Source organism: Macrobrachium rosenbergii, chromosome 53 (genome assembly GCF_040412425.1).
Source record: "Macrobrachium rosenbergii isolate ZJJX-2024 chromosome 53, ASM4041242v1, whole genome shotgun sequence".
NCBI classification, from domain to species: domain Eukaryota; kingdom Metazoa; phylum Arthropoda; class Malacostraca; order Decapoda; family Palaemonidae; genus Macrobrachium; species Macrobrachium rosenbergii.
This window is the reverse complement of record NC_089793.1, coordinates 20585407-20612505: the sequence shown is the minus strand read 5'-3', so window position 1 is coordinate 20612505 and position 27099 is coordinate 20585407. Positions and strand designations below refer to the sequence as shown.

Sequence of the window (27099 nt, the reverse complement as noted above, 5' to 3'; positions counted from 1 at the left end):
ACACAGCAACCCCCCGCCAAACCGTTGATATCACAGGATTCGTTTTAGCTACAGTAATGTTTTTATATATATTTACTTATCTTTTCTTAAGCGTTGAGGCGTAAAAACAATAAAACAATGAATAATATTTTGTGATTGTAATGCAAGCAATATCAACGTTACGAGAATTTTTTATTTTTTTTTATTGTTTTAACATGTGAACCTTGGATTGATAAAGACTTTTTGGTGCTACTTTGGCTTGATATCTGCGCATCACCTACTCCAAGGTGCTGGTATTAAACAATGGCGGAAGCTCCTTCTGATGCCGTGTTTAGTACTAACCCCTCGGGGATAAAAGTATTATATATACCCATTTCTATATTGTGTGGTCGACAAATTACATTAATAAATGCTAGCTTCGTGCGGGCGTCTACTTTACATTTACCATACAGTGTTTATTACTAGCACTTCGGAGTAAATGACGCGTAGATAATAAGCCAAAGTAACACCGACTTTTATGTGTCGAACAATCGGCGCTGGGTGAACGAAAGTTTTGGAAATGTTTCGTCGCTGTTTTTCCGAAATTTGGTTCCCTGTAATATTTTCCCACAGTTTTAATATATATGACAGATTTTACTCTTATGACACATACTATGGCCTTATTTTATAAAATAAATGTTTTTGCATTCAAATAAGAGATAAGTATGCAGCAGGTTACCTGCCAGTTAGTGAATTTTGAACAAAATCCTATGCAGTCATGTAGCGTCAATTATGAGTGTGGCTCTACTGTACATTGTATGTTTGGTTTGATGCGGTAAGACGAGCCTGGAGATAACATTAATTTCAGCTCCTTCTATGTGGAGACAGCCCCTAATTCGGGAAATGACCTAGGTATAAATATATAATAATAATCCCCGTTGGGGTAGTGCCGTCAGTGCACCTCATGCGTTGTACTGTAGGCATTACTTAAGGTTCTTTGCAGAGTGCTTTCGGCCCGTAGCTGCAACCCCCTTCGTTCCTTTTTCACTTTACCTCCTTTCATATTCTCTCTTGCATCTTACTTTTCTCCCTCTCCTAACAATTGATTCATAATGCAACTGCAAAGCTTTCCTCCTGATACACCTTTCAAACCTTTTACTATCAATTTCCGTTTCAGCGCTGAATGAGCTATATGTCCCAGTGCTTGGCCTTTGGCCTAAATTCTATAATCAGTTCAGTTCAGCGCAATAATAATAATAATGTGATTATTTTTGTTCTATGAATGAAAAATTTAATGGTCATCATGAACAGAGCCAAGTTCCCAGTTCCATTTAGACGTCAACGACGAAACCCGAGTTTAATATGGCATTTTGTCATCCTTGTAACTGACAACTTTTTCCAGCCTATGTAAACCAGGTGAAAGTAGTCTCGTAAAAGGAGTAAAGTAAGCCTTTTTTAAAGCAATAACTAGATATCTTTTACTCACTGAGCCTATTTAATGTGGAACACTAGTCCAACGACCTCAATGGCTTCTGGAGGAGGAGGACAATCTCCAAATTTGGAAGGGTAACCTTGTCTGCTCTTGTAGCCTATTTTTCGGAATTTGTGAGTTGTGCGGCAGAATTTGAATGTGGTTAGGCGAAGTATTTGCTTATAGACTGTTAACTTGATGTTAGTTCGGTTATTGTCAAGGATATTGTAGTTTAATTATCACCGAACTTGCTTGTTAGCCTAACCATTGAAGGTATTCTATCAGATCGACTACTGCAATGCACACAGGTTGTGCCCCCATGCATTTGGAAATGAGGAATCTTCAAGTTTCATCAGTATGCTTAGGCTAATACGAAAATCAAAATAAATCCATTTCAAATTTACCGCTAACGAGATATTTACCATTGTGTTTTACCATTCATTCCTTGGCAAGTGGTTGTGGTATTGAAGAAAAATATACCTGAAATTATACACAAAAAACATAGAGCAAATTATGTCCACAGTCGGTTACTTTGGTACCAAGGTTAGTGTAGGTAGGTAGGCTATGCCTACCCTAAGGGTAGAACTAAGTATTAACTCTGCGTCGGCTATTACCTTGGAAATTTACTTTTTCCCTAGTATTTTGGTTGCATATCAAGAATTTACCATTATTTTTTGTCGCTCGGCTGTAATTAACCTCAGAACTGATTATATTTTTGCCATTGCACATATGCAGTGTTATAAGGGAACTTTTGGTAAAAAGTGGAGTCTCCTTCACTGGCGGGTCTGTTGGGCAGAACCCCCCAGCTAAGTAACGCGGCCTACTAGGTTAGGTTACGTTAGGTTAGTATGGTTCCTTTTATGATAGATTTCCTTAACCAGTCCCTTTTTGAACATATGGCTTCCTAATGTCTCTTGTATTCGTTTCTTATTACTAGGCTATTAAAGTGCTGCTTGAATAAAATAATGGCAATTAATCCTTCAAATAATAAATCACAGAAAAACATACATACACCTGGACTATTAGGCTGAGCCTATGTGTAGAAAAAGAAATTAAAGTTTAACTCTAAATGGTAATTTCATTCCAGAATTGAAAATATGATTTTCACATCTTAATATGTACTTTGAATGTTTCATAAGTTCATTTGTTCTTACACAAATTCAAACCTTCAGTCTTTACATAGGATTTTGCTTGTTATCGTGAGCTGGAACAGCCGTTAACTTTCAGACAAGGTTGTTAGCTACCGACATTAGCCTAGGGGGAAGCCCCGCCCATTCGTCAGTCTGCTCTCCACTCTGCTTTCAGCCGCTGTCATGTGAAGACGTCTGTGCTTCTCTGCCTGACTGCCGTTTGCTTTCCTTTTGTTGTTTTGCTGTGTTTGTGACTGTGTGTTTGTTTGCTAATATTTTCATTATGCAAACCCATAACTTGCAACAGCCTTGGGAGAGGAAACCTTTTATTATTAGCCGTTCACCCCAGAAATACCCACTTACATTGTGTGCATCATGCAGGAAGCATGATTGCAACCAATCAAGCCCTTGTAGTGAGTGTCGAGTCTGGCCTTCTGAACAGTGGTGAAGTTTGCTATGAAAAAGAAGAAAGAGAAGAAAGCACCTGGTGTCATCAGAGCTAATACCCGGGCATACAGAAGATTCTCTCCGGTTCCTTCTTGTCTCTGGCCAAGCTTCACCTGTTATTGCTACTCTCTACAGTGGTTTTTGTCAGCTCTCCATTGTGTTACTGCAGAGTGGTCCACAGATAGAGTGGATGAATAGTTTGACTTACTTCCTAGGTTTTTCATCGGAGGAGTTTTCTTCAACATGCAAGGGAGATATGAGCAGAGAGGTGGCGCCACTACCCCCTTCCTGTTCTTCAAGGAGAGCAATGCAAGGGCCCAGAATGAGGATTGCTGGTCAAATGGCCCTCAATTGGGAAAGGCAAGAGGAGGTCCCCATCCAGTTTTTTCACCCAGAGGCCTGGCCAAGACACCAAAAGACGCCTCCAGGACATGATGACTGCCTCTTATTCTGTAAAATATATTCAGATAAATACATTCCTACCTAATAGTATAGTGGGTCATTAAAAAAGGGATCTCTCACCCATTCCCCCCATGAATTTATTTTTAAAGCTGGAAAGGCTTAGGGTTTGTGACTGGGATTGTCTGCGCTCATCCCAGTCAACCATGGAAGCATGTATTCTTTTTCTTACTTAGTCCTTCATTATACCATGTAATTGATGGTGGAGAATCAAGGGGCTTTGGTGTGATGCAGATCTGTGACGAGGAGCTTATATGTGGGGACCATGACCTGGAAAACCTTTTCTTCCCCTTGGAAAAGGATATCAATGACACCCCGGTGTTGCAAAATTTTCAGAGATCATTATTAGATAGTTGACAGTGTTAACGATCTCAAAGAAGAGACCATGGCTTTCTCCGTGGACCACTCTTCAACCTTCGAGTCTTTGTTCTTGCATGAATACAAACCTTCGGTCTTTACATATGGATATTACTTGCAGTGCGAGCTGGGAATGGCCGTCTAACTTTAAACAAGGTAGTTAACTACTGACAGTAGGGGTTGAAGCCCCGCCCACCTGTCAGTATACACCCGCTTTGCTTTCGGTCGCCGTGAAGTGTACTAGACATACTCTCTGCCCAGCTGACCATTTAACTTTTCCATCCTTTTTTCATTTGTGATTGTGATACATGAGTTTCCTGTTGTTTTGCTTATATATATATATACATATTCTCAGCCTGGGGAAAGGAAACTTTTGGGTTTTGGGCGTTACCCTGGTAACAAACCTAAACCAGTTTCTCACCTCGTTATAGTGAGCCCTCATACCTTGCTCTACGACAGCCTTCTTTCTCTCGGAGGGGAAATTATCCTTCTCAGGGCGAAGGGGATTGCCTCCCTTAACCCAACTTGTTTTTCAGATGTTGTGGAGCCCAAGGGGCTTAGGAAGGATACGGGACCTCTCGTTAGCGATACCTACAGTACTGCAACTCCTGATGCCTGTAGCACTGAAGCTTCTGATGCCTGATGCATGGGAGCTAACGTTGCCTATAGCATGGGAGTTACCACGAACCCCTGGTGCAGCAGTACTGGTCCTGGGAATTCTTTTTCCCAGACCAGTAAGGGTCCCTGGTCTACGGACCCAGTCCTGACCCATAGAGGAAGGCAGTCCGGAGCGTGCAGGTGCTCACTCTCCCCTGCCCGTTCCTGCAGTGTAAGGGTCCCGCAGCATTGACAGACAGGCAGTAAAAGTCGAAGAATAGGAATTGAGAATCATCATCGTCTCCTTCGTCTTCATCTTTGTTGTGTGTTGTCACGTCTTCCCCTTCTTCTTCCAAAGCAGAAGGCTGCCTTTCCCAGCCATGAGAAGTCCCGTAGGGCTTCTGGCGGTGAGCCCTCTTTCATGGAAAAGGCTAAGGGATCTCTCGTTTGCACTCCCGATCTGTCTACGGACTCAGGAACAACCACTGCACGGGGTTCCACAGACCTTGTGGCACCAGTACCGGTCCCGGGAATTCACCTTCCCAGGCTGGTTAGGGTCCCTTTGCCATTAATTTAAAATTTACTATTTTTCACTATGCTCAAACCTTTAAGTTCTTTACAGTACATTTGCATCTCACCTCAGGCATCCCCACATTCTGGTACCTGGGCCAAAAGGCGAAGTGGGGTGTAGTACGGCAGGTGGATGGGGCTTCCCCCCTACCCAATGGTAGTTAATAACCTTGTCTGAAGTGGCCGTGCTCACGTTCGCACACTAAATCCTATTTAAAGATCTTCAGGTTTGTATGTTAGGAAAAATACAAATTACAGGACTCTAAAGATTTGCTATTTTGCTTGGCTGAGTAGATTTTTGTCTAGCTGCTCTAATCCACCAGTGTGGGAATCGCTTATCTTTAACTGTGAGTTTCATCGCTAATGGTGGTTTCCAAGAAAAACTCTGACAAAACTAAATCATTCAAAACACACCTGTTGCAATAAATAACAGGGAAATTAAACAACCCTCTGGGTCAGCCAAATGATCTTTATCTTGAATGCCAACTGCGCCTGTTAGCATGAAGACATAGCTATCTTTAGCGGTAGGTAAGTATTCAAATAATAAATTGTATTATGAAAATTTACATATCTCTTCATGTGTTGCAGGAGTGATAGTCTCCAGGTAGGAAGGAGTGATGTATCTAAAAGCACTGATCGTCGTTATAATCAGGTAATATATTCAGCCAAATTTTATCTAGTGAGTACTGTACTTTTCTACTGGCTCTTTTGTTCTTTAGATGGAAAATAGATATAAAACTACATTAAAATTTTGTACAGTTCTTTGTTCAGTTGATTGAAAGTGAAAACTCAAGAAAGGTTCAACATTTGGACAAAAGCTAATGTAAAATCCATGAGTAAGCTTGTTTTTGTTGTTGTTCGTGTAGTTAAAGGTTTGTTAGAAGGCAAGATTGCACTTTTTTTTTCCTTCCCTTCATTCACACTTCACACTCATGCTTTGAGTTTCATGGAAGTAGAGGGTGTGTCTGAAATAGATTTTCTTTGATAATGCATAGAGTTATTGTTGTTTTGCTATTGATAATCTCTTATTACAGTGTGAAATGTAAGAAATAAGGTGAGAGGAAGAGAGAGTCAATTCAAAACTTTGGGGCACTCAGAGTTGGTTATTGTTAATAAAATTGTGACATTTTGACAGCAGAGACTTGGGATAAGGTACAGCTAGCTTTGAGTTGCTTGTAATATTCCATGCTACATTGATGATGTTTCTTTAGGCCAAAGAGGTCAAGGAGGAGAGATTACTTTCATTATTATGCAGCACAAACAAATATTCATCTGGAACAAGCCCTTAAGGATTTCTCTTTCTTGATAGAGAGTTAAGCATGCTGATGCAGAGCCACACCCAGTCTCACCCACCTTGCAAGTTTCAGCCATCTGAGTGGAATGTGACTCTTGTCCTCCACAGCTTAATTCAGGCACTGTATGATCCCTTACAAGGCTTTGGACTGGTACCTTCCTCTGAAGACTTCTACTACTAGTCTTAGCTTAAGCGAAGCTTGTTGGCTAGTTGCATGGTCTTTCATATTTTGTTCGAAATTCGGAAGGTTGAAAATCTCTCCCATTTTCATTTGTTCGAGTTTGGGGCAAAATTCAAGCGCCCATCATTTTTTCAAGAGAATTTTGTTATTCTTTCCTTCTAGTACTTTGTTGTTGGTGGTCCAGATGAGATGCTTTTGTTCGCAATGAGAGCTTAAGAACACACTTTCACCCTGGGTTCATGGGTGTTGCCATTTCTAGCCTTAAAGAGGATTTATTGGTTTTCAGGTAACGAGAGCAGCTGTCTGTTGTCAGTAAATTGCCATTACCTTGTTACCCAAGGGATGTTGCCCACAAGTCCTTAGACACAGTGGCGGATCTAGGCAATATTTTTAGGGGGCACTTGGCAGCTGGTGGCATACAGAGCCGTCAGAGGCTTTCCTTACAGAGTACTGAATTGCTGAGTACAGAAACAGTACCTACACTTGTTGAAATATGCGTCTACATTATTTGGGAATAAAGTAAAGTACCCGGGTACCTATATATATATAGGTGTTTTAAGTGTTTTAAGTCTTAATACAATACATTACATACGTGTACTCCAAGATGACAAGTGAACAAGTTATTTATTTGTTATTTATAAGTAGTTTTTTGTAGCTATGGTTAACTTTACATCTGTGAAGATTATTATTATTATTATTATTATAATTTTTTTTTGATTTTGGGGGTAATCACAGGCCCCCCTGATCCAAGCACGTTTAGACACCACCTAAGGACCTATGATGGCTGCTCAACAGGATTTTTTTAGCCATCCGAGCTCCTCTTGAAATGAAAAGCATTTGACCCGGGGTGCTTGGATGGCATTAGATTGGAGGTTAAATTGATGAATGATGGATACCCTCTTAGTGTTTTGGCTCACAAGGTTTGAATCCCTCTTACTTTTTAAGAGGGTGGAATGGCTTAACCTGTCACCTGAATCAATTGCAAAATTAACCCAGGTTTTAGCTACCTTCTCACCTGTTCGTCCCATCCACTTGCAAAGCACAGGATTCCATGAAGTTTTTTAGAGAATGTTTAGATACTACAGTACTTGCTCTGGCCCAGGGCTCTATCAGCCTTGCATCCCAGTGCCAGGTTGTATGGGTGGTTACAGCAATATAATTGATCCCCAGCTATGACTAGGAACATGACATTTCTGGGTAGAGTTACAACTTGCCCATCAGCTAACAGACTGACCTCTCACCACAAGAATGCCTCATCTGTGAATTGCAGTAGTTAGTATTTTTTAGGAACAAATATAACTACAGTACTTTGTATTGTCATAGGTATACAAACCAGAGACTTTTATCATAATCCCCACCTCAACTATGCCTAAACCTGGTGCCAGAGGAAGAGTTGCTTGTTTAAGGAAAGTAAGTGGAGATTTCCCCAGCTCCTGCACCTGCCAACAATTAACAGCCTTTTTGCCAAGCTTCATTGACCAGTTGCAGATTCCTAAGTACAGTAAATGGTTCTTGTTTGTATACTCATGAAAAATACAAATTACTCCAAAAAGTTTATATTTGTATCCAAAATCTTACACAGAGGAGTCTTAATGACTTTTCCCAAAGCTTTCCTGGTAAGTTGTCGTAATTTGTATTATTAGCAACTTCCAGAATACATAGCCCTCGTGGATGTTACTTTATGTGACATGAAAGTTGACAGTTTGAAATTTGACAGTTACCGTTGGTATTACATTAGTAAATATGGCAATTTTTAAAATGTATATACATAATATTTTGCATGTCCAACAGTACTGTACATTGTTAGTAATTTCCAGGTCGTTCAGGAGTACATGAAGAAAAATCTGTTGAAGTCAGACTCTGAACGCAGTAGTATTTCACCATCACAAGTATTGTCACTACATGCCGATAAAGCAGGCCCTAATGAAGGGTCTTATGTAAGGTAAAGTCTGCTAATATTTTCAGTGAAATTTCAACAGTGTTACACAAAAAAAAGGAGGAAAATTTAAATTTACAAGAAGAATTTATTGGTGATGTAACTCTTGCTTCCATACAAAGGATATTCTGTAAATTTAATGGGATGCTGCAAAGAAGTTTGATAAGTATTTACAGTAGGCTACGCTGTGTATGGCAGTTTCAGTTGTAACCTCTCCCCCACCACCATGGTAATGTAAGAGTGCCAACATGCTGCACAGTGTACTGTATTTATATGTTATACATGATACAGAGTAGTTTTTGTATCCTTATTCACAAGTAACTAAATATTTTGTCCTGTGTTGACTCTTTGGTTGCCTAGCTGTTCTGTGAAATTGCATACTGTTCTCTTTCAGTTGGGAATGCCCTGATACTCCTCAGTCCCAGAAATTTGCAGCATCAAAGGACAGAGGTTCAGAAACTGGAACCCCTCTCTATTCATTTATTGATGACCCAGACCCTGCTAATTTTCATTCTCTGGATTCTAAAATGACCTCCACAGCACAATCCGTTAGGAATCCTACAGGTGGCTTTCAGTTTGGTTCTTGCAATAGCGAGGCTTCGTTTGCATTTGAAAATGCATTTCAAAACACAGATCCTTTTTCACCCTGTGCAGAAAATGTTGTTTCTCTCTCATTTTCTTCTCTGCCATCACCTGAAGAGCTTGAGATGAAAACACCACACAGTGGTAATAACCAGTCACCAGCATTAGGAGGTTCTTCAGAGGACACTGGGAAGAAAATATCCCCTCCAAAACTGGCTTTTGTTTTTCCCAGTCCAAATAAGAATAAACCAAGTACGCAAGGCCCAGTCATGACTACATTTTCAAAATCAGAAAATGTAAAGGAAAATGAAGATAATTCTCCTCTACCTCTTGTTGTAAGTATATGTCTTTGTTAGTTCTGAAATGTCTTTGTTTTTGTTGTAACACATCCTCCAGTCTCCTTGGCTGAAATTAATTTAGTTGTATGTTGCTAACTAGCACTGATTGACCCCTAAGTGATAGGGTCATCAGTGCACTGTAGGCATTACTAAAGGTTTGCAGCATCCCTTCATCCCCTAGCTGATTTCCTTTTTATCCTTCAACTTTACATCCTTTCCCATTTCCTTTTTTCAATCTTGCTGTCCAACACCTCCAACTGTTATTCTTAGTGCAGCTGTGAGGTTTTCTCCCAGTTGCACATGGAGATCTTGAGCATATTTCCTTTATTTTATGGATCTCTGTGTCAGCTGTCAAACCACTCGGACTTCCTCTCTTCAGTTTTAGGTATTGAATGGCTTAAAGTGCCCAAGTGTCTGGCCTGAGAATCTTAAATGCTGATAGCATCAGTCTTGAATCCCAGTCTATGTAGAATTTAGCTGGCACTTTGACCATTGATGTTATGTTCAGTGAACAACCTCAGTGGATGGTTCATGATTTAGTTACTTTTTCATGTTTATGTTTAAGAATGACATCTATTTTATTTTAAGAAAATGGGCAACATTTTAGAATGTAAGGTTGGTGTGCATAATAAGCAGGAAATGGGTACCCAAGCAGAATCATTTAGGTACTAGGTTTCATAAATCCGTAGTTGATTTTAACTGTAAACCAATTGTACAATGCTCTCACAGCAGATGTAAGAGGGTAATTGGCAGTGGTCAGACTTCCTTCACATCGGGAAAAGTATCATTTTAAAAATGTGGCACATTTTTATTTAATTCTTTTTTTTTCACGTTCTAAATAGATTCGAGACTTAGTCATGCATTCAAAATGTGTTATGACATTAAAACTGATGACCTTCAGATACTGTACTAAATGAAAAGTTGATGTTTTGGAGAGATGGCCTGCATTCTCAGTTTGTTAATTATAGCATTATTGCCAATTTGTATAAAAAAATTTTATGGGCCGGAGATAAGTTTATTTCACTTTTAGATTTATTTGTCATCATTTGCCTTTAAATTCTCAGATATCCAGCTTCATGTCTGTACAGTATCATATATCCGGGAATTCTTGGTGTTTCTAATAACAATGTCCTCACATTATTAGGTTGTTTTAGGCTTTAATATTAAAATTTTGTCAGTATAAGTTTCAAACTTAGCTTATATACGATAGGATTTCCAGCCTTTCCATTTAATATATAAGTGAATATGATCTTTGGTACTGTATTGTGTGTTCATACTTTTCCATATTTGCTAGTATTTGTATGAGTAGGTGCGACTTTATATTGAAATGCCAACTTTTGATTTGATCAGTAAGCAGCTCCATAATTGGTTTTCTCATTTGATTATAAGAAAATTCATTAACGAATATAATTACTTTGTAGAAAAAGCAATGTCAATTATAAAGTGTTATATTTCATTATAGAAAAAGCTATATAAATTAGTAAACTTAACTTTATTTTGAATATTAACATTCTTAATTATTACCAGGGTTTTACATATTATTTTTTAATCCGCTTGTTTAACCTGAAAATACAACTTGAGACCATCTTAATTAGAGAATTATGTGACAAAGTCATGTGACTTCAACATAGAACTTTGTTCCATGTTTCAACTGTGCGACAGGCAAGAGGGCTTTTGAACTGGGGGAAAACTCTTTACCCCAGTCTCGACACAAAATGTCTAATATTTTTCTTGTTCTCATAACTTTTTTTACCTCCTTCATATTTTATTATCTTTCTCCTTTCTTACTGTCCAACCTTCTGAACATTTAACTCATAGTAAAACTGCAGGTTATTTCCCCAGTTTTGGAGTTTTGTTGATGAACTTGCACGCTTTTTAGACCAATCCCATAGGTAAGGTAATGGTGGGGTGATCAAGCACCCTACCTCTTAACTGACCCACCTAGCCCTTATCTACTTTATTACCTATCCTTTTCCACATCTTCCAGTTTTCTCTCTTCCTCATTAAGGAAGTTCTGGTATGCTGGAGTTCTTGTTTTGTACTGGTAGCTGGCTAAGTAGGTGGAGCACATTTGGTAACAGGCACCACTGGTAAGGGCTTGAAAGACTTGGTCAGTTGATGTCCACCAGTGTGTCAGCTCTTGTTTCTTGATTCCTATCACACTTTTCTGATATATGTGAAGAGTACAGTGCACTGTACATTAAAAGAATAGCCATGCTGGCTCCATAATATATGGAAGAAACTAAAGAGGACAAATTAGTTTGTGAAAGCCCATGCTCATTTCTGAGGCTGTTTGTGTGTGAAGAGTTATATCCCAGAAATTTTCTGACCCTACAGGGACTTTCTTCATATTCTGGGTATGTTCTTTCTTTAGATATTTAGCGGGGAACTATTGTGGACAAAGTCAACAGACTATAAAGCCAACAGGGCAGGAAAAAGTAGAGAGAGACAAGTTATAGGAAAAAGTAGATAAAACCAGTACACTGGAATTCAGGAGATATCAGTTAAAAGCAGGAATGAATTTGCTCCTCGCTTAAATTTCTGGAGATCAGAAGATTTTATAACTGCACAAGGCAAAGTATTCCATATTTTAGTTGTAGCCAAGGTAAAACTCCTAGCAAACTGAGTACTATATTAAACCTGATTTTGTTGTGAGCAAAATTAGCTAGGGCAGGTGAAGAATAGTGCAAAGGATGTTTGTTGTTATGTATATGTTATGAAATAAATGTCTGTGTTACTGGTCATCATTAAGAGTTGGCAAAATAAACTTGACTTATTACAATGCTGTATTTAAGAGTTTGAGATGAAAGTCAGCACCCAGAGACCACACTGGAGAACAGTACTTTCTGGCATTAAAGACTCCAATCTCAGAATTTTTTTTTAGCTCGTTCATTTTAAAAATACTTTCGTTTTTTTCTAGTTCATTGGTGTTTTATATAAAGTAATCTGTTCTAATCCTGACACTACAACAAACTGAAAACTTTGAACAGATTATGAAGTAATGTTTAGGGGATAACCTGCCTGCCCATGACATTCTGGAAATTTCCAGTGGATGATGCTACAGTTAATGTAGTATTTTGTGATTCTGATAGTATTTGATATAGGCTTGTGTAATAATTTTGTTTTTAATATTAGGTGTGGGAAAATTAAACACCACTATTGGAAGTATTAAAAGTATGTAATAACATTTTATTGTACAGTTACACTTGGTTACAACAGGACCCAAATAGAACAAAATAGAAACAGATTTAACATTAAAACCTCCACAATACAGATATTGCAAATATGAAAAAGCATTTCAGTCTTCAAAACCTAACAATATTTAGCACAATGGTACCAAGTGTGGCAGTCAAAAGTAAATTTGTGAAGAAAATAATATAAAAAGCAACAAAAAACAAAATTTCAACTTTGATTTATAGTGTTCTTGCTATGGTATGATTTACTGGTAAAGTCTCTTTGACATGCTGCAATTTACCTTTTATCAACTGATAATGTTCCTTGTATCAGTTGCCTCCACAGTGTTGTCCACATCACTTTTGGTAATGATTTGTGTGACAAGGCTGAGGAAAGTAAATTTTTCTGTTGTTTGTGCATTTGATGGGATTTTAGATAGTGTATTCTGTCCTGGAGTGCCATTGTTGTATGTTTTTAAAGTAATTTAATACTTCATAATAGGATACTGTACTTAATTTTGTCTTACAGACTCCTACAGAATCCCAAGATAGTTCTGTCAGCCATCACACACCCAGCATTTGGGTTACTAATGTCAGGGGATCATCACATAATTTGTTGGGCAAGTATATAGCCTCAGTTAGATGTTTTGATGGTATCATTTCTTGTGAGATACCCAATTTCATCAGTTCTCTGGCACCTCAGCTCATCAGATTTCTTGACTTCAGATATGTCCAAGTCCAGAAAAGAAAATCCTTCTTGTACCATTTAATCCTTTCCCTTTCACCTCGACCCTCTACTCCTAACACGTGCCACCCAACCTCTCTCCACTCCTTGCTCCTCACTCATCCTTACCACAAGCCTAAACCATCTCATATCTTGACTCCGTTATATCCGTATTCTTTACCACTCCAGCACATCTCAGATTTCTTCATTTTCCAGCCTCTCATGCAGTGAGATAATCAAAATCCACCTCATTTCTGTTCACTTCGGCTTCAGTTTGTCTTCTTTCTTAATGTCCATGTCTCTGAATTATAAATCATCACTGATCTGATTGTAGGAAAATAGATGTGTTTACAATTTACTTGCAAATAGTTATATTTAAGAAAATTGTTGTACAATACCTGTATTTTAATTTGTACAGTATTATTAAGCTGGCATAAGCAGGCAATACTATTTTTATTTTTTTATTACATTTTCATCTTTTGAGTTTTATCAGGTTTTCTTGTGATTTAAAGGTGGAAATGCAAAAAAAGAGAATTCCCCTCGCAGAATTCAATCTTGGACTGGGGAGCCCACCCCAGCAGCTGAAACAAAGTCAAGGTAAGACCGAAGATATTCTTATTATTATTTGGAATGATCCCCTCCTTTAGTTACATTTTCTTTTATTATGAAAGATGAGAAGGCCATAAAAAAAAGAATAAAGGAAAATGTCAGTCCCGGAACAGAATTGAGAAAATCCTCATGATCATTTACTGTAAGAACATAAGAAGCAGCCAGCTCATTATGAAAAATAACCTGCACCTCTAGAGCAAAATTTGAAGAATTTAGCATCTATGAATTTGCATGCCTGGTGGATGTATGCGACCACTCATGCACTGGGATGGCACCCGCTAAGCTCTCAACTTCTGGCACGGATCTGGACTATTCTAAGGAAAGCTTAAATTACAAAAGTCAAAGTGGTATTAAAACATTAATACCATTTACTAGACCCAAAAAACCTAAGTACCTTCATGACCCAACCTTGACTCACGTAGACTTCCTCTTTGGGAGTGGAAGTTGGTCAAGGATTCTAACCATGGAAACTGACCAATATATTTCAGTTTTAAAATTGGAAAATTATTTATTAGATAAGCATCCAGCGGCAGAAATGTTGTTCAGACAAATAAAGGAGAAGACTTTGCTTATAGAGGCTACAACAAAAGTAATTTTGAAGGCTATTTGTCTTTGAAAAATATAGCTATCAACATGAAAGGCTACAGAGCTGCCCATGGATGAGTCCTTTGTTTGAGGGGGGTAGATCTCTTGTCCTCGTGGGAGATACTCATGCTCTTGAGAAGCTTCGAACAGTCTTGCCCACCCGGGGAACTCAGCCCCTCTGAGTGGGATGTGACTCTCGTATTGAGGAGCCTGACTCGTACATCGTATGAGCCTTTATGAGATTCATCAGACACGGGTCTAACCTTTAATACAGTTTTCTTGCTTGTCCTGCCTTTGGTTAAAGAGAGTTGAATCCACCAGTCTCTGATGCCAGATTCGAGACCTTTTTGATCCCATCCCTAGAGGACTTTGTTGGTGGTGATCAGGATGGGATGCTACTGTGTCCAGTTGGAGTGCCACGGTACTATCTGAAGAGGACTTGGCATCTCAGGCTTGAGTGCCGACGACTCTTCTTGAGCACTGGACAACTAAGAAAGAGGTGTCCAAGGACACAATCTTTCTGGCTTTGAGAGATGACCAAGCAGGCATACTTTTCATCTGAAGAGGTAGACAGGAGTACGGTCCGGGATGTGGTCCCGACAAACCACATCCATGTCTTTTTACCTTCGGGATGTTGCCCACAAGTCCTTGGTCACTTTTCCTTGGGTCCTGTGGTGGCTGCTCAACAAGTTTTGTAGCTCACTTGGCTCCCCTAGAGGGACAGGTAGCATCTTGCCTAAGGTGAACAGAAAGAGAGTGAGATTGTGTGCAAGTGACTGGTTGCCTCCTTTTTCTCTTTTTAACTTTCTCTCTTGTAGGGCAGAAAGGCAGGTAAGCAAGCCGTCACATGCTGGACAGGCGTGTCATGCAGGTGAGTTTAGGTAACTTGAGTATGCTCTCTTCCATCTTTTGTAGATTGTTAGATCCAGGTCCCCCCCCCCCTCCCTCTCTCTAGCAAGGGAAGAGAGGACTTGACAATAAAACAAACCTGTTAGTTTTTATTAGCATTTTTATTGTCTCCGACAGTGAGTCCTTCCAAACCTTTTTTAAAATAATGATGCAAACTCATTGAACATCCGTATGTTCAACATGCTAGAGGTACGGGATTCCTTCCTCGACTCTTCATGACCAGGAAGGGATTCTCGGGTGGGTAGAACTTCCAGTCGTTTCAGAGGTCTACCCATACTCCACCCACCAATGGATAAGTTTCCTATGTAAAGACTGAAGGTTAGTATTTGTGTAGGAACAAATAGCAAAGTTTTAGAGTAATTAATATTTTTCCTAACGTACAAAGCTGAAGGTCTTTACATTTACGGCCCACCTCAGCCACCCCTCATTCTGGTACCTGGGCCGAAAGGCAAAGTGGAATGCAGACCTACAGGTGGGCAGGGCTTCCCCACCTACCTTCAGTAGTTAACGATTTTGTTTGAAAGTTAAACGGCTGTTCAGCTTGCATTCACAAGCTAAAACCCTATGTGAAGGCCTTCAGGTTTGTATGTCAGAAAAAATACAATACTGTACTTGAAAAGTTTGTTATATTGCAAAGCTTTAGGAAGTTTGGACATGTGATGAGAAGGGATGAGGAATATAGCAAAAAAAGTAGTAGGTAAAGTACTGTATAGCACAAAAGAGTACTTGTTGTAAGTCTAAGGATGTACTGTATAATGAAAGGGGACAGGTTTTGTAGGGCTGTAGGTTGCACATTTCTCAAGATATTACACTTCATGTGTTTGTAAATAATCTTTGTTAATACATACTGGACATATTTATGGAATCATTCATGTTTTAAGTTTTTAATTTTCAGCTGTGTTTTACATACATATTTCATTTTTGCATGTTTTCTGTAAATATTTATGATGCCAATAACTACTACATGGCTTTCAGCCAAAGCTGTAAATTTGTGTAAAAAGAAAAGGAGTTATTAGTATATGATCAAAAGAAGCTGCAAATGAAAGAGTTTGAAAGCTTAGAAGAGTTGAAAGTTGATGTTAGCAAGGGTAATTGATGTTGATACCTTTTACGTATAAATACTATTAAGGTTCCAGCTATACTAATATATAATTTTTCCCTTGCCTGCATTTGGTCTTACAGGATGAAACAGTATGAAAGAAGAGCACAGTCAGAGTCAGTGTATCCTCCTGAGGAGTCAAATACAAAAAGTTACACTTTTCATCCATCACCTTTTTCTTCAAATGAAAAAAGAGCTCGTTCTTTTGACAGTAAGTTTTATTTTAATATTAGTATTACAGTCATACCTCAGTTTGTGAACTTGATTAGTTCCAGTAGGCTGTCCTGTCACCAATCTATCTTCAAACCACACAAATTTTTCCCATAAAAATCATGGGAATTGGATAATTCTGTATCAGACCTCCAAAAAAATAAATAAATAAATAAAAGCAAATTAACTCAAATTTAACAAACCTGGAAATTATACAAAAAAATAGTTGAAGTAAATGCAGATTTGTTCACACCTTACTTGTAGTTGGGGAGTTGATGTTGTGGTAGGTGATGAGGAAGGTGAAAAGGAGGAAAGGTGTTATTGTTTGGAAGGCTAGATCCCTTTTCTCTTTTCTGTTCTTATTCCAGTGCCTTCTTGAAACTTTGCACTTTCCCCCAACTTGCACCCCCCCCCCAAGGGTTATGCCGTCAGTGCACCTCACGTGGTGCACTGTAGGCATTACTTAAGATTCTCTGCAGCGTTCATTTAGCCCTCAGCTACATCCCCTTTCATTCCTTTAGCTGTACTGTACCTCCATTCATAGTCTTTCTTCCATCTTTCTTTCCACACTCTCCTAACAATTTTTTCATAGAGGCAGTCCCCAGTTATCGGTGGGGTTCCGTTCCCGACAGCGTGATGATAACCGAAAATCGACGATATAGCACTGATTCCTGGTTATCGGCGCCGATAACCGGTGATCAGCGCTGCCAATAACTGGCAATCAGTGCCAATAACCAGTTATCAGTGATGATAACCGGGAATCGGTGTTGAAAATCTGGTTATCGTTGTTGCTAGACAAGCGCCGTAAAACCAGATCGCCGATAACCGAGGACTGACTGTAGTGCAACTGCAAGGTTTTCCTCCTGTTACATGGTTAAAATTTTTATACTCTAAATTACCATTTTGAGCACTGAATGACCTCATAGGTCCCAGTGCTTAGTCGTTGGCATAAATTTTATAATCCATTCCATTTCATTCACAATTTGCATACATTTCTTTTATTAATGATCTGTGGACATCCTCCCTTCTCACCTCCTCTGAAGACAATTGTTCAACTGTTATTAGTTGCTGCTCCTTCTGAAGGTCCTGCAGTAGTTCTGTGGTGAGCTCTGCTTTGTACTACAGGTATTACACAATATGACTCTGTTTGAACTGGAATAGTGAACGTGATGAATCACAAGTCAGTTGTGGGTTGTTTATATTCAAGCACAGCCATAAATTTCATAAATTCATTCATTCAAGCCTACAGTTTATTTGAACCTTTATAGAATAGAGATGACTGCTAATAGAGGGCCTATCGATTGAATTTTAGCAGCACCTATCCACAGCAAAATATATCTCACAAACTTCCCATATGGGAAAATAATTGAAAAGGGATTTCGAATAAAAAACTGAAAACAGATGTCAGCGGCGGAAAAGTGAATTACTGAGGCAAAAATTGTGTCATAAAATAACAGAAAAATATGTGTGAGAGAGAGAGAGAGAGAGAGAGAGGCTCTTACCTTTAAAAATAATGATTGAAGTTCAAACTCTTCATCTTTTGCAAAAAGATATGACTTATTACATGATGAACGAAAATTCATACAAATCCATTGAACGCTTTCTTAATGGCTGAACCACGTTCATCTATGTGGGTGAAATTAGTAGAATACAGTGAAAGACATTGGTTTAAGCAAAGCATCTCAGACAAACCCCTTTCATTCATTCAGAGTGAACAGAACTATCGCCAACATAGTTTCCCAATTCTTGGCGGACTCAAAAGAGTGTGACGTTGCCATATTCACAAGTAACTCAGACCAGGGGGAAAGGGAGTTTTGTCTGAGTGGGTTATGAGGAAAGGAGTGTAATCATAGTACTGTACAGAGGATAGGAATAAATAAATATGAATATGTAAAGAATTGTTTGATTGGCTTGAAAAAATATTAATTATCTCTCTCCTGTTGCAGCTTCCAATACTACAATGCATATGCTGCATTCACCTTCACCAAATTATTTCGCGACTGAGGATTTATATTACAACCATGATAAAACAGACTATGAGAGAAAACTTGATCGCAAAGAGAGGATTGGCTGGTGTCTAATAATTTTTGGGGTTGCTATACTGATAAGTGCCGTCATTGCTATTCTAGTCATAGAACGTAAGTACTTTTAAAAGTTTTTCTGGTTGTGAAAGTGTGTGTAGCACATACTTCTTCATTGTAGAGAACTAAATTTTAATATCTGTAGCATTTTCAAGTCATTAGATAGAATTATTGTGTTGGTATGTTATTTTATACCTGGTTTTTGAGATCATATTTGTAATGCTTTCTTCTTGAAGGTTGCTTGTTAAGTTACACAAGGTGGGGATGACGATAGGTACAGGGTTTTCAAGCAATAATTGATCTTGCAATAATGGGCTTTTTTCCTTAAAATTTAATGCCCATGCTTTCCTTTGTTTTGCTGTGAGGGTTTTTAAATTTTCTCTGTTTTTGTTACAGTCTGAGGGCTTTCCCTTTTTGAAGTTTTGGTTGAGTCATATTTCCATTCTATATGAATATAGGAAAATATTGTAAGAGTATAGTAAATGTCAGTGTTTGGGGTGTATTTGCAGAATATGCATCAAAGTGTTTTCCTCTTCACAACTGTTAAAATGCCTCTTATGGGTACTGCTTCCATTGTTTCCCTGATAGAAGTATTGAATTGGAGGCAACTCATCTGGTCACTGACCATGTTTCTAGTGAGTTATCTCTTTCAGAATCTTGCTGTCTAGTTTTCCTCTGGCAGGTTGACCGAAATTAAAGATCAACCTCGAAAAATCAGCGTAGCAGTATTGTCCCTCTTATGAGTCTTTTTATGACTGACTCTGAGGAGCAAAAATTTTATCACCCCCCTCTATACACACCCTACCCTCACCACCAATCCTTTCCATGAGTCAGTGATGTATCTTATTGAGTCACTGTGGTTTTTGGAAATTTTATTAAAGCTGCTTAAGGGACCATAGGAGATCATATTCCAGTATGGTTTACTTATGATTTCCTAAAGGACGGATGGCAAAGTCCATGTATTTATGGTAGAAAATGAATGTGTGTGTGTGTTTTTTTTTTTAAGGTCTGATCTACATTCAGATACTTAATCAAACGTTGTCACTTAATCAAAGGAAGTAAACATTGTCACTGTGCTAAAAACTATGATTTCAGTGCTCTTGCAATTGAAATAATCTTGAGTTAAAATGTAGCAACTGTGTTTAGTAATACAATTTTGTTAATAAATCTTCATACATCTTATATCACAAACCCATCAGTCATAGCAACTATGTTTAGTAATACAATTTTGTTAATAAATCTTCATACATCTTATATCACAAACCCATCAGTCATATAGAGCCCTCGTTCACAGTTCAAATGTCCTAGATGTGAATTCTTATATTTTATGCATCAGTCAATCAATGCAGAGCCAACATAAAATAAGGATAATTGTTCAAACCTTGGAAAGTTAACAAACTTTGAAAACAAACCAAGGGGAGAGCAAAGGATAAAAGGGAGAGAAGGGGTCTCAAACCACAAATAGAAGTGTGAACAGGAGTGGGAGAGCACTCCTGGTCACCATTAAGCAACCCAAAGAAGGATTGATGTTTTAGCTTAACTTATTAGGAACATTAGTCTAAGTAGAATAAAGCCAAAACCAAACAAAGGGAAGCACCAGACATAAAACACACATGTACAGAACGAGATCACCGACATGAAACTCATACCTAGATCAGTCCCGAAGGGGAAAGTGTTACACCAACCCCTAGGCTAACCTAACTGAGGCGTCCTGGGAGAGGGGTCATGTTTATGGGGAGGATTGGACTGAAGGTGATGACCCCAGTTAAATGAAAGCATCCTAAAATTAACAAAATTCAAAAGCATCCAATCAAAAAATTAAATGTAATAATGAAAATCATGTTCAAAGAGAAGTGAGTTAAAGCCAAAATAAGAAGCTTAATAGGCCCGGGAAACCACGTAGCCTAAACAGCAAGACAGCACTTGACCAGTTCACAAAATAAACAAAATTATAAAACAAAGTAAAACCGTAACAGTACCAATGAAAATAAGATCCCCAAAGGCTAAGAGAGAAGTGAGTGACAAAAATAAAGCCTGAAATAATAATGGGCTCGAGGGGGAAGCTAGCCTAAACGCTCAACAACACTTCGTAAATGAAGCCATAAAAGCCATGGGCCAGGGGTCCCCTAAAAACATCACTCCCGTAATGCTGATAAAGGCCAATGGGCTCGAAGCTCGTAGAGTCTAAACGCTTAAACATCACTTCCGTAATAAAAATCACTCTCAGAATGAAGCCATGATAAAAGCGAATGGACCAGGGGTAGCTCGTAATAACGCTAAACAGCACTTCGTAGTAAATGGGTACAGAAAACAAACAAAAACTTAATCAAACCCACTAAAGTTAGGGATCATTAAAGGTAAAATATCCCAAATAAAAAGGGGATACAAATAAAAACACAAACAAACATGCCGACCCAAGACCAAGCAAGATTTTAATTATTAAACTAAAGGAAAATAAGAAGCCTCAATCGCCTAAAAACAACAAAACACTGGTACTTTTGAAGAAGAACCTAGGATGCCATAAAAATCCAAAATAGAGCACAAAATAAGGATACAACGAAATTGAACGAAAAAATGTGCTAAAATGGAAAGTTTTTCAGTCCGCCTTATCGCACTCACTTTTGGACATTGGGAATATAGGATAAGGTTCCGTTTTTTGAGTTACCTTTTCCATACACGACTCCATCTAGTTTTTGGGGTAATCTTTTCATTTAGCTCTCTGGTATCTTGGAATTACCTAGAAATATGCTGGATGGACTATTTCACCGGGTGACTCCAGAAATTAAAAGCACTTCACTACTCATGCCTTCCATGAGAACTAGACGTCTCATGTTTATGGATTCCCCAAAAAAGCCAATTCTGAATGGCCTTTAACAGTAAATATCATACATCCATCCATCCAGTCCCAAAAGAGCTAGGCCCAAAAGAGCTAGGCCAAAATAGCTAGTTCCAAAATAGCTAGTGCTGTTTAAGAGCAAGATTTTAATACTATATATTATTTTGGAGTATGTGTATATGCTACAATACCTTCTTTTTTTTTCATCCTTTGCCTCAAAGATATTTGTTTTGATTAATGTTTTTAATCTTTGAATCTACTATACTAACTGTTCATGTAAGATTTCAAAAAGATCATTATAACAAAATGTCTTATTTTTCAGTTATAGTGGAGCTAGTAAAAAGTAGTAAAAATTGTTTTGTGTTAGTGGAAAAAAACATATAAAAAGCTTGATTTTTTTTACTCGAAAACTCATCAAAAATAAATCATGGTCAAAAAATAAATCATGAATTTATTTAATCAGTAATTTAATAACATAGGTAATGCCACGTAGGAACTCAAATGTTAAAATGTCATCATTTTGGTGCCATTGTTTTAATGTTTGAATCTTTCCATTAATTTCTTTGGTTTTTACTTGTCTCCCTTTCACCTGAAAAATATGCATTTAACTTAGTTCTTTGCATAGCTTCCTCCTGCTGAATGCCTTTTAAAAACCGCTTTAAGGAAGGGTGCGAGGAATCATATCGGGTCTGAATTGCTCGATGCCATTCCTCCAGCTTATTTGTTGCTCTTGGTAAATCCTCTGCTGTCCTTTGTTCAATGCTCCAAATTACAGTATTGGAGAAAATAAAGGTTCCTTTATTCCTTGCTGTTCTGTGGGGTCTTCCATTGTATGTATGTATCTTCAAAATAACAATATAGTTCTTCCATTTCTTGCCCCATTTGAGGATCCTCCAGTGTTTCCAGCACTTCTTCAAATGCTTGGGCTATTTTATTTTGGGGGTAGGAATGCTAATGCAGCAAGCAATGTACAGTACAATAAAGGTGAGAGTTCGTATGAGTTACATAACTATTTGTTAGACCAATACTTTGAATTTTCCTCCAAATTGCTTGTGAAAGATGAAAGAAACATCCTTGCATTTCTACATTTTAAAAAAATTGAAAGCATCCATACCCAGTTTCTCAAAATCTGTAGTAATTGTGCATGGCTTTAAATCTGGTTGCTCCTGTTTCAGAATTCTAAAGGCTTTTTTATAAGTTTGCTTTGTTTTATTTGTCAGCAAGATATAAACGCATGCAAATAAATACTCACTTTTAATACCGTGGATCGTATATAGTTGATAAAATAATTGTGGAACCATTTTGAATGTACCATCGCACGTCCAGTGTGTAGCAGTTGCAAGTTGGTCTAGCATGGTTTTACTTGCAAATATTATATAGTATTTCATTGGAATCACTGGCATCATCATAAAGTAAAAAGTTTTCTTTATTCCGTATAGTAGTAATTATTTTAAAATCTTAAGGTGAATTGATTTCCGAGAATGATTCTGGTTCAGGAAAGTAAGCTTCAGTTTTTTGTCTTTTTCTTTGGATGCATTTCCTAGGTGCATTTCTTTTTGGCATACAAGATGCCATTTCATTGTCAATATTTTGGGTAATGTTAGCAACGATTCTTAGTGTGGTACAGTTGAATACAGTACAGTAGTAAAGTTCTTCTCTTGGCATACTTACACCAATCTTAGCTTTTTCCTGTGGCATATCAGGTGCATGTGAATGCTTTTGAGCTAAAATTACATCAGCAAGTACAACCAAAATGGAATCCAAATCACGAGATGACTATTGTCAAACTAAAATAAATTTGGAATCCATATTACAAGACGACTATTGTCACCCTAAAACAAATATCTTGAACTATGTTAGAGTTGTCAGTTGTGATAATTGATTTGCTAAAAGATATATGTAATTACTATGTATGTAATACAAATTTAACAATTGATTTAGAACTAGCTATTTTGTCACACTGATCTTATGGAAAACTAGCTATTTTAGAACTAGTTTTTTGGAACTAGCTAATTTGTCGCCTAATCGTGTAGTGGATATGCAGCTGTGAAAATCTCCCCAGCTTGCTTTAACAGGTTGGAAAAGTAATTTCCATTCATTTTATATATATTTTTTATTTTTTGTAGCCATAAATTATCATGTATTCTAATCCCTTTTATCTTACATTTTTCATGGAAAAGTTAATAAACAGTGTTTCTAATGACAAATTATGGCTTGCTTGCTTTTTGCAAGTATCCTGTCATATTTTCTGCACTGCTTATTGAATTTCACTTTTCTTTGTCTTGCTCTCTGTGTAATTCAGTATATTTGTTCGTATCTGTTTTGATTTTGTTGCATTTTTGGTAAGTGTTGTTTTAGATGTTAACTCCTAAAGAGCTATAGGAAAGTTACCTGTTGTATGCTAAGATGGATGAGACTCTTAATCACTGTCAGAGTGAGTCTCTGGCACCATCAGCTTTTTTTTTCCTGGCTTGGAAGGAGAAATCTTTTGGCTGTGGCATCCAGTGCCAGGAAGATGATATTTTCGCATTAGGATAATCATCAGTCTTCTGGTCGATGTCCTTATAGGAAAGTGAGATGCAGCCACTAAGGATCTTGTTTCCTGGCTTTATTCCTCAGACCTTAATGACCTGAGGAACTTGGAATTCCTTGACCTGGATTTATCTCCAGAGAAGTTGATCAAGAGTTTTCAGAGAACTGGCATCTTTTGTGACAATTGGTGCTTCTACCTCAAGGCATGAGAATGCACTTGTCTGGTGACAGCCTGGACACCAATTAGGGCTCAAAATGGTGGATGGATTTGTAGGATAAAATGTTCTGTACTTTAAAAACTTAATAGTTTCTTTTTTTAGTTAAATCACTGATTTGTATGCTTTGACAGTTCCAGCCCATGATTTTGAAGAGGAGGAATTTGAGCCTGACAGTAAATCGTTCTTTGATTACATGGAGAATGTTCAAGGTATGTTTGAAAGTGTTTTATGTAATTTTTATGGCACTAATATGTTTGTGCTTAGTTTTCTTTTCTTATGTTTAAAATAGGAATACAGTATATGTTTATATAGTAATTTAAAGGGATTCCAGCAGAAAAAACCTAAACTTCAACATGTCCTGTATCAATTAAATCTGGAGTTGTGAAAGAAAGTGTGAATCAGAATTACACTACTGTTCTACTGTTCACCATCACTGGTAATGTTTATGATGGGGTTTCTCTATTTTGTTAGACATCTAATGAATTCTCTCCAATCACTTGATCTTGTGCCCTTTTTCTGTTTCTCGTAATTATAAAAAGCACATAAAAGATTCTAGTAATCACAGTAAAGATTCACAAAATAGGCATAGCAATCAACAATCATTGACATTTGTTTCCAATTAGTGACGAGAAGTTTCGAATCATTAAATATAAACATAACATAGCATCCCAATCATCACCAACTGTGATTTTTGTATGTGTAAAAAGCTAACTTGTACTCAAACTGTCCAAAAAATTATGCTTATGCCTCTGGGTATCATAAGCAACACACCCTAGAGCATAAAGGCTTACACTATGCAGTTTGTACTTCAAGGCTCATAATCCCAGTTTGGTTTAGGATTGCTGACATAGTATCCACCCAAACAATCTACTTATCTTCCAGAAAGCTTAACACAAAGTAAGTAAGATTTTAAATGATGCAGTGTTTTATTGGTTGAGTTGCTAAAAGAAAATACACTTGGTACATTTTTGTAAACCTCCATCCCTTTCATATACAAATGTAGTTGTATCCTTGTTCCTTCACTAAGTATTGGTGATTTGAAGTGCCAGCAACAGTCAGTGGTAGATACTGGTATGCATAATGATATTGCATTTGTGTCTCAATTTTTGTCATTATAACAATACAGCATTGATATACAGTAGATATTAAGTAAGTTAGGAATTATTAAGTAACTGAATTGGAGAAACCTCATCAGATTTTAGCGTGTGGTGTATGAGTACTGTATTTGCCAATACTACATGTATATACAGTTATTTAGGGTTATTTTTCTGTGCAGATTTACAGATTTGACTTGTGTAGTTTTCAAAGAAAAATTCATTCAGTTCAACGAGGTAAACAGTTGACCCCCGGTATTCGTGGGCAGTGCGTACTACCTCCCGCAAATAGCTAAAATCTGCGAATACTTAAATCCCCTCTCAAAACGCTTATAACTGCCTATTTTGATAGTTCAAAACACCAAAAAACCCTCTTAAAATGCTTATACATGAATATTTTAATAGTTTTATCACAAAAAGAGCATTTAGTCACAAAAATGATATGAAAATACAGTAATTTGTGAATATTTCTTTATGAAAAATACCGCGAATAGGCAAATTTTCCGTGAATAATGTGTATATATGTTCCTCAGAGAAATTGGCAAGTAAGTGAAGCCGCAAAATCCAAAAATCGTCAAAAAATCATGTATACTGTAATTTAATTATTCTGAGAGGGGATTTTGATAGAACAGGCAGTCCTGCCTGTATACTGTAATTTAATGAGTTTTGACGTCAGATGTCGGGCTCGCTACGTCGTTGTGAGGTTATGTCGCTGTTCAAATATATTCATAAAAAATTATTACCCAGGTTACACCGCACGTTCTGGGTTTATGTCGCCAGTCAATGGAAGACTGGAACTTTAAGATGGCTCCAAAGTGGCAGAATGGTCAAAATTTGGAGTTTTTTTTTTATGACAAGCTTAATAAAAATGCAGGTTACGTTGTTTTCAGGACATCAGAAGGATTGAAAGTAAAGTTTTCTTACGATTTTCGATGTCTCAGTTTACGCTGTTTTTCAGCTTACGTTGTGGCATAAGAACGGAACCCCCAATGTAACCCGGAGACTGCCTGTACAATATTTTCATTATCAATGACTATTACTTGTGATTTTCTCAGCATTGTTATTTTCTCATTTTAGCTGTTAAAAGTTACAAGGCAAATTGTCCTTGGAAACATTTTTGTTTGAGGAAAGGTTGTGTGTGGGTGGAGGCAGCAACTGAGTATTTCTGTGAATAGTGCCAAAAGATGGAAATGATCATAAATATTTTATTTAATCTATTTGATTTATTCTTTAATATTGTTTAACATAACCGTGATGAAAGGAGTATGAGTCTTAATGAAAGCTTAGTGAACTGACGGTTTTTAATGTTCATCCTTTCTTATACTCATTATCATCCTGCCATTTTTTAATATTTACTACTGTATGACCTTAGGGTACCAGTGCTTTGGGTTAAATCCCAAAATTCCAGTCATATATTCATCTGAAAGTGAAACTGATCATTATAATGCATTTTTGCAGAGGATGTGTTGTCAACACTTCGGTAATTTGCACTGTCAGGTGTAGCAGTAGAGAAGAGAAAGGAACAAGTTTTTCTTGTTATGGATTGAAACACTGATGCTTGTGCCTATGATACTGAATGACTTATCTTGTTTTTTTGGGGTGAGATATATTTCAAAGAATAATGTAGTGATATGCTACCATTCTGTAATTATTTTGTTGTAATATGTAGAGGGCGTTTTGTTATGCAAAATATAATGTTTTGAGACTTT

The 27099-nt window shown here is 37.6% G+C and overlaps 1 protein-coding gene across 5 annotated transcripts; it reads left to right on the top strand.

Annotated features, from left to right (window-relative positions):
- On the top strand, positions 1-27099 carry LOC136834342 (uncharacterized). Of its 5 annotated transcripts, none has more exons than XM_067096850.1 (10): positions 1-53; positions 5578-5641; positions 8282-8406; positions 8795-9317; positions 13023-13113; positions 13730-13814; positions 16503-16630; positions 18576-18767; positions 24428-24505; positions 26849-27099. In XM_067096850.1, exons 3-10 carry the CDS (start codon positions 8297-8299, stop codon positions 26872-26874), a joined length of 1233 nt encoding a protein of 410 aa, XP_066952951.1. In that variant the 5' UTR covers positions 1-53; positions 5578-5641; positions 8282-8296; the 3' UTR covers positions 26875-27099. The 5 variants fall into 5 exon arrangements, with proteins under 5 accessions (XP_066952951.1, XP_066952946.1, XP_066952947.1 ...); XM_067096845.1 differs by lacking the exon at positions 1-53 and adding an exon at positions 1281-1524; XM_067096846.1 differs by lacking the exon at positions 1-53 and adding an exon at positions 1285-1374.

Bases quoted from the DNA above. Each gene is read 5' to 3' on its own strand.
- LOC136834342 (XM_067096845.1), top strand. From the start codon at position 1,457: ATGTGGAACACTAGTCCAACGACCTCAATGGCTTCTGGAGGAGGAGGA. The intron at 8,407-8,794 runs GTAAAGTCTGCT...GTTCTCTTTCAG, and splicing joins AATGAAGGGTCTTATGTAAG to TTGGGAATGCCCTGATACTC. The intron at 24,506-26,848 runs GTATGTTTGAAA...GCATTTTTGCAG, and splicing joins TTACATGGAGAATGTTCAAG to AGGATGTGTTGTCAACACTT.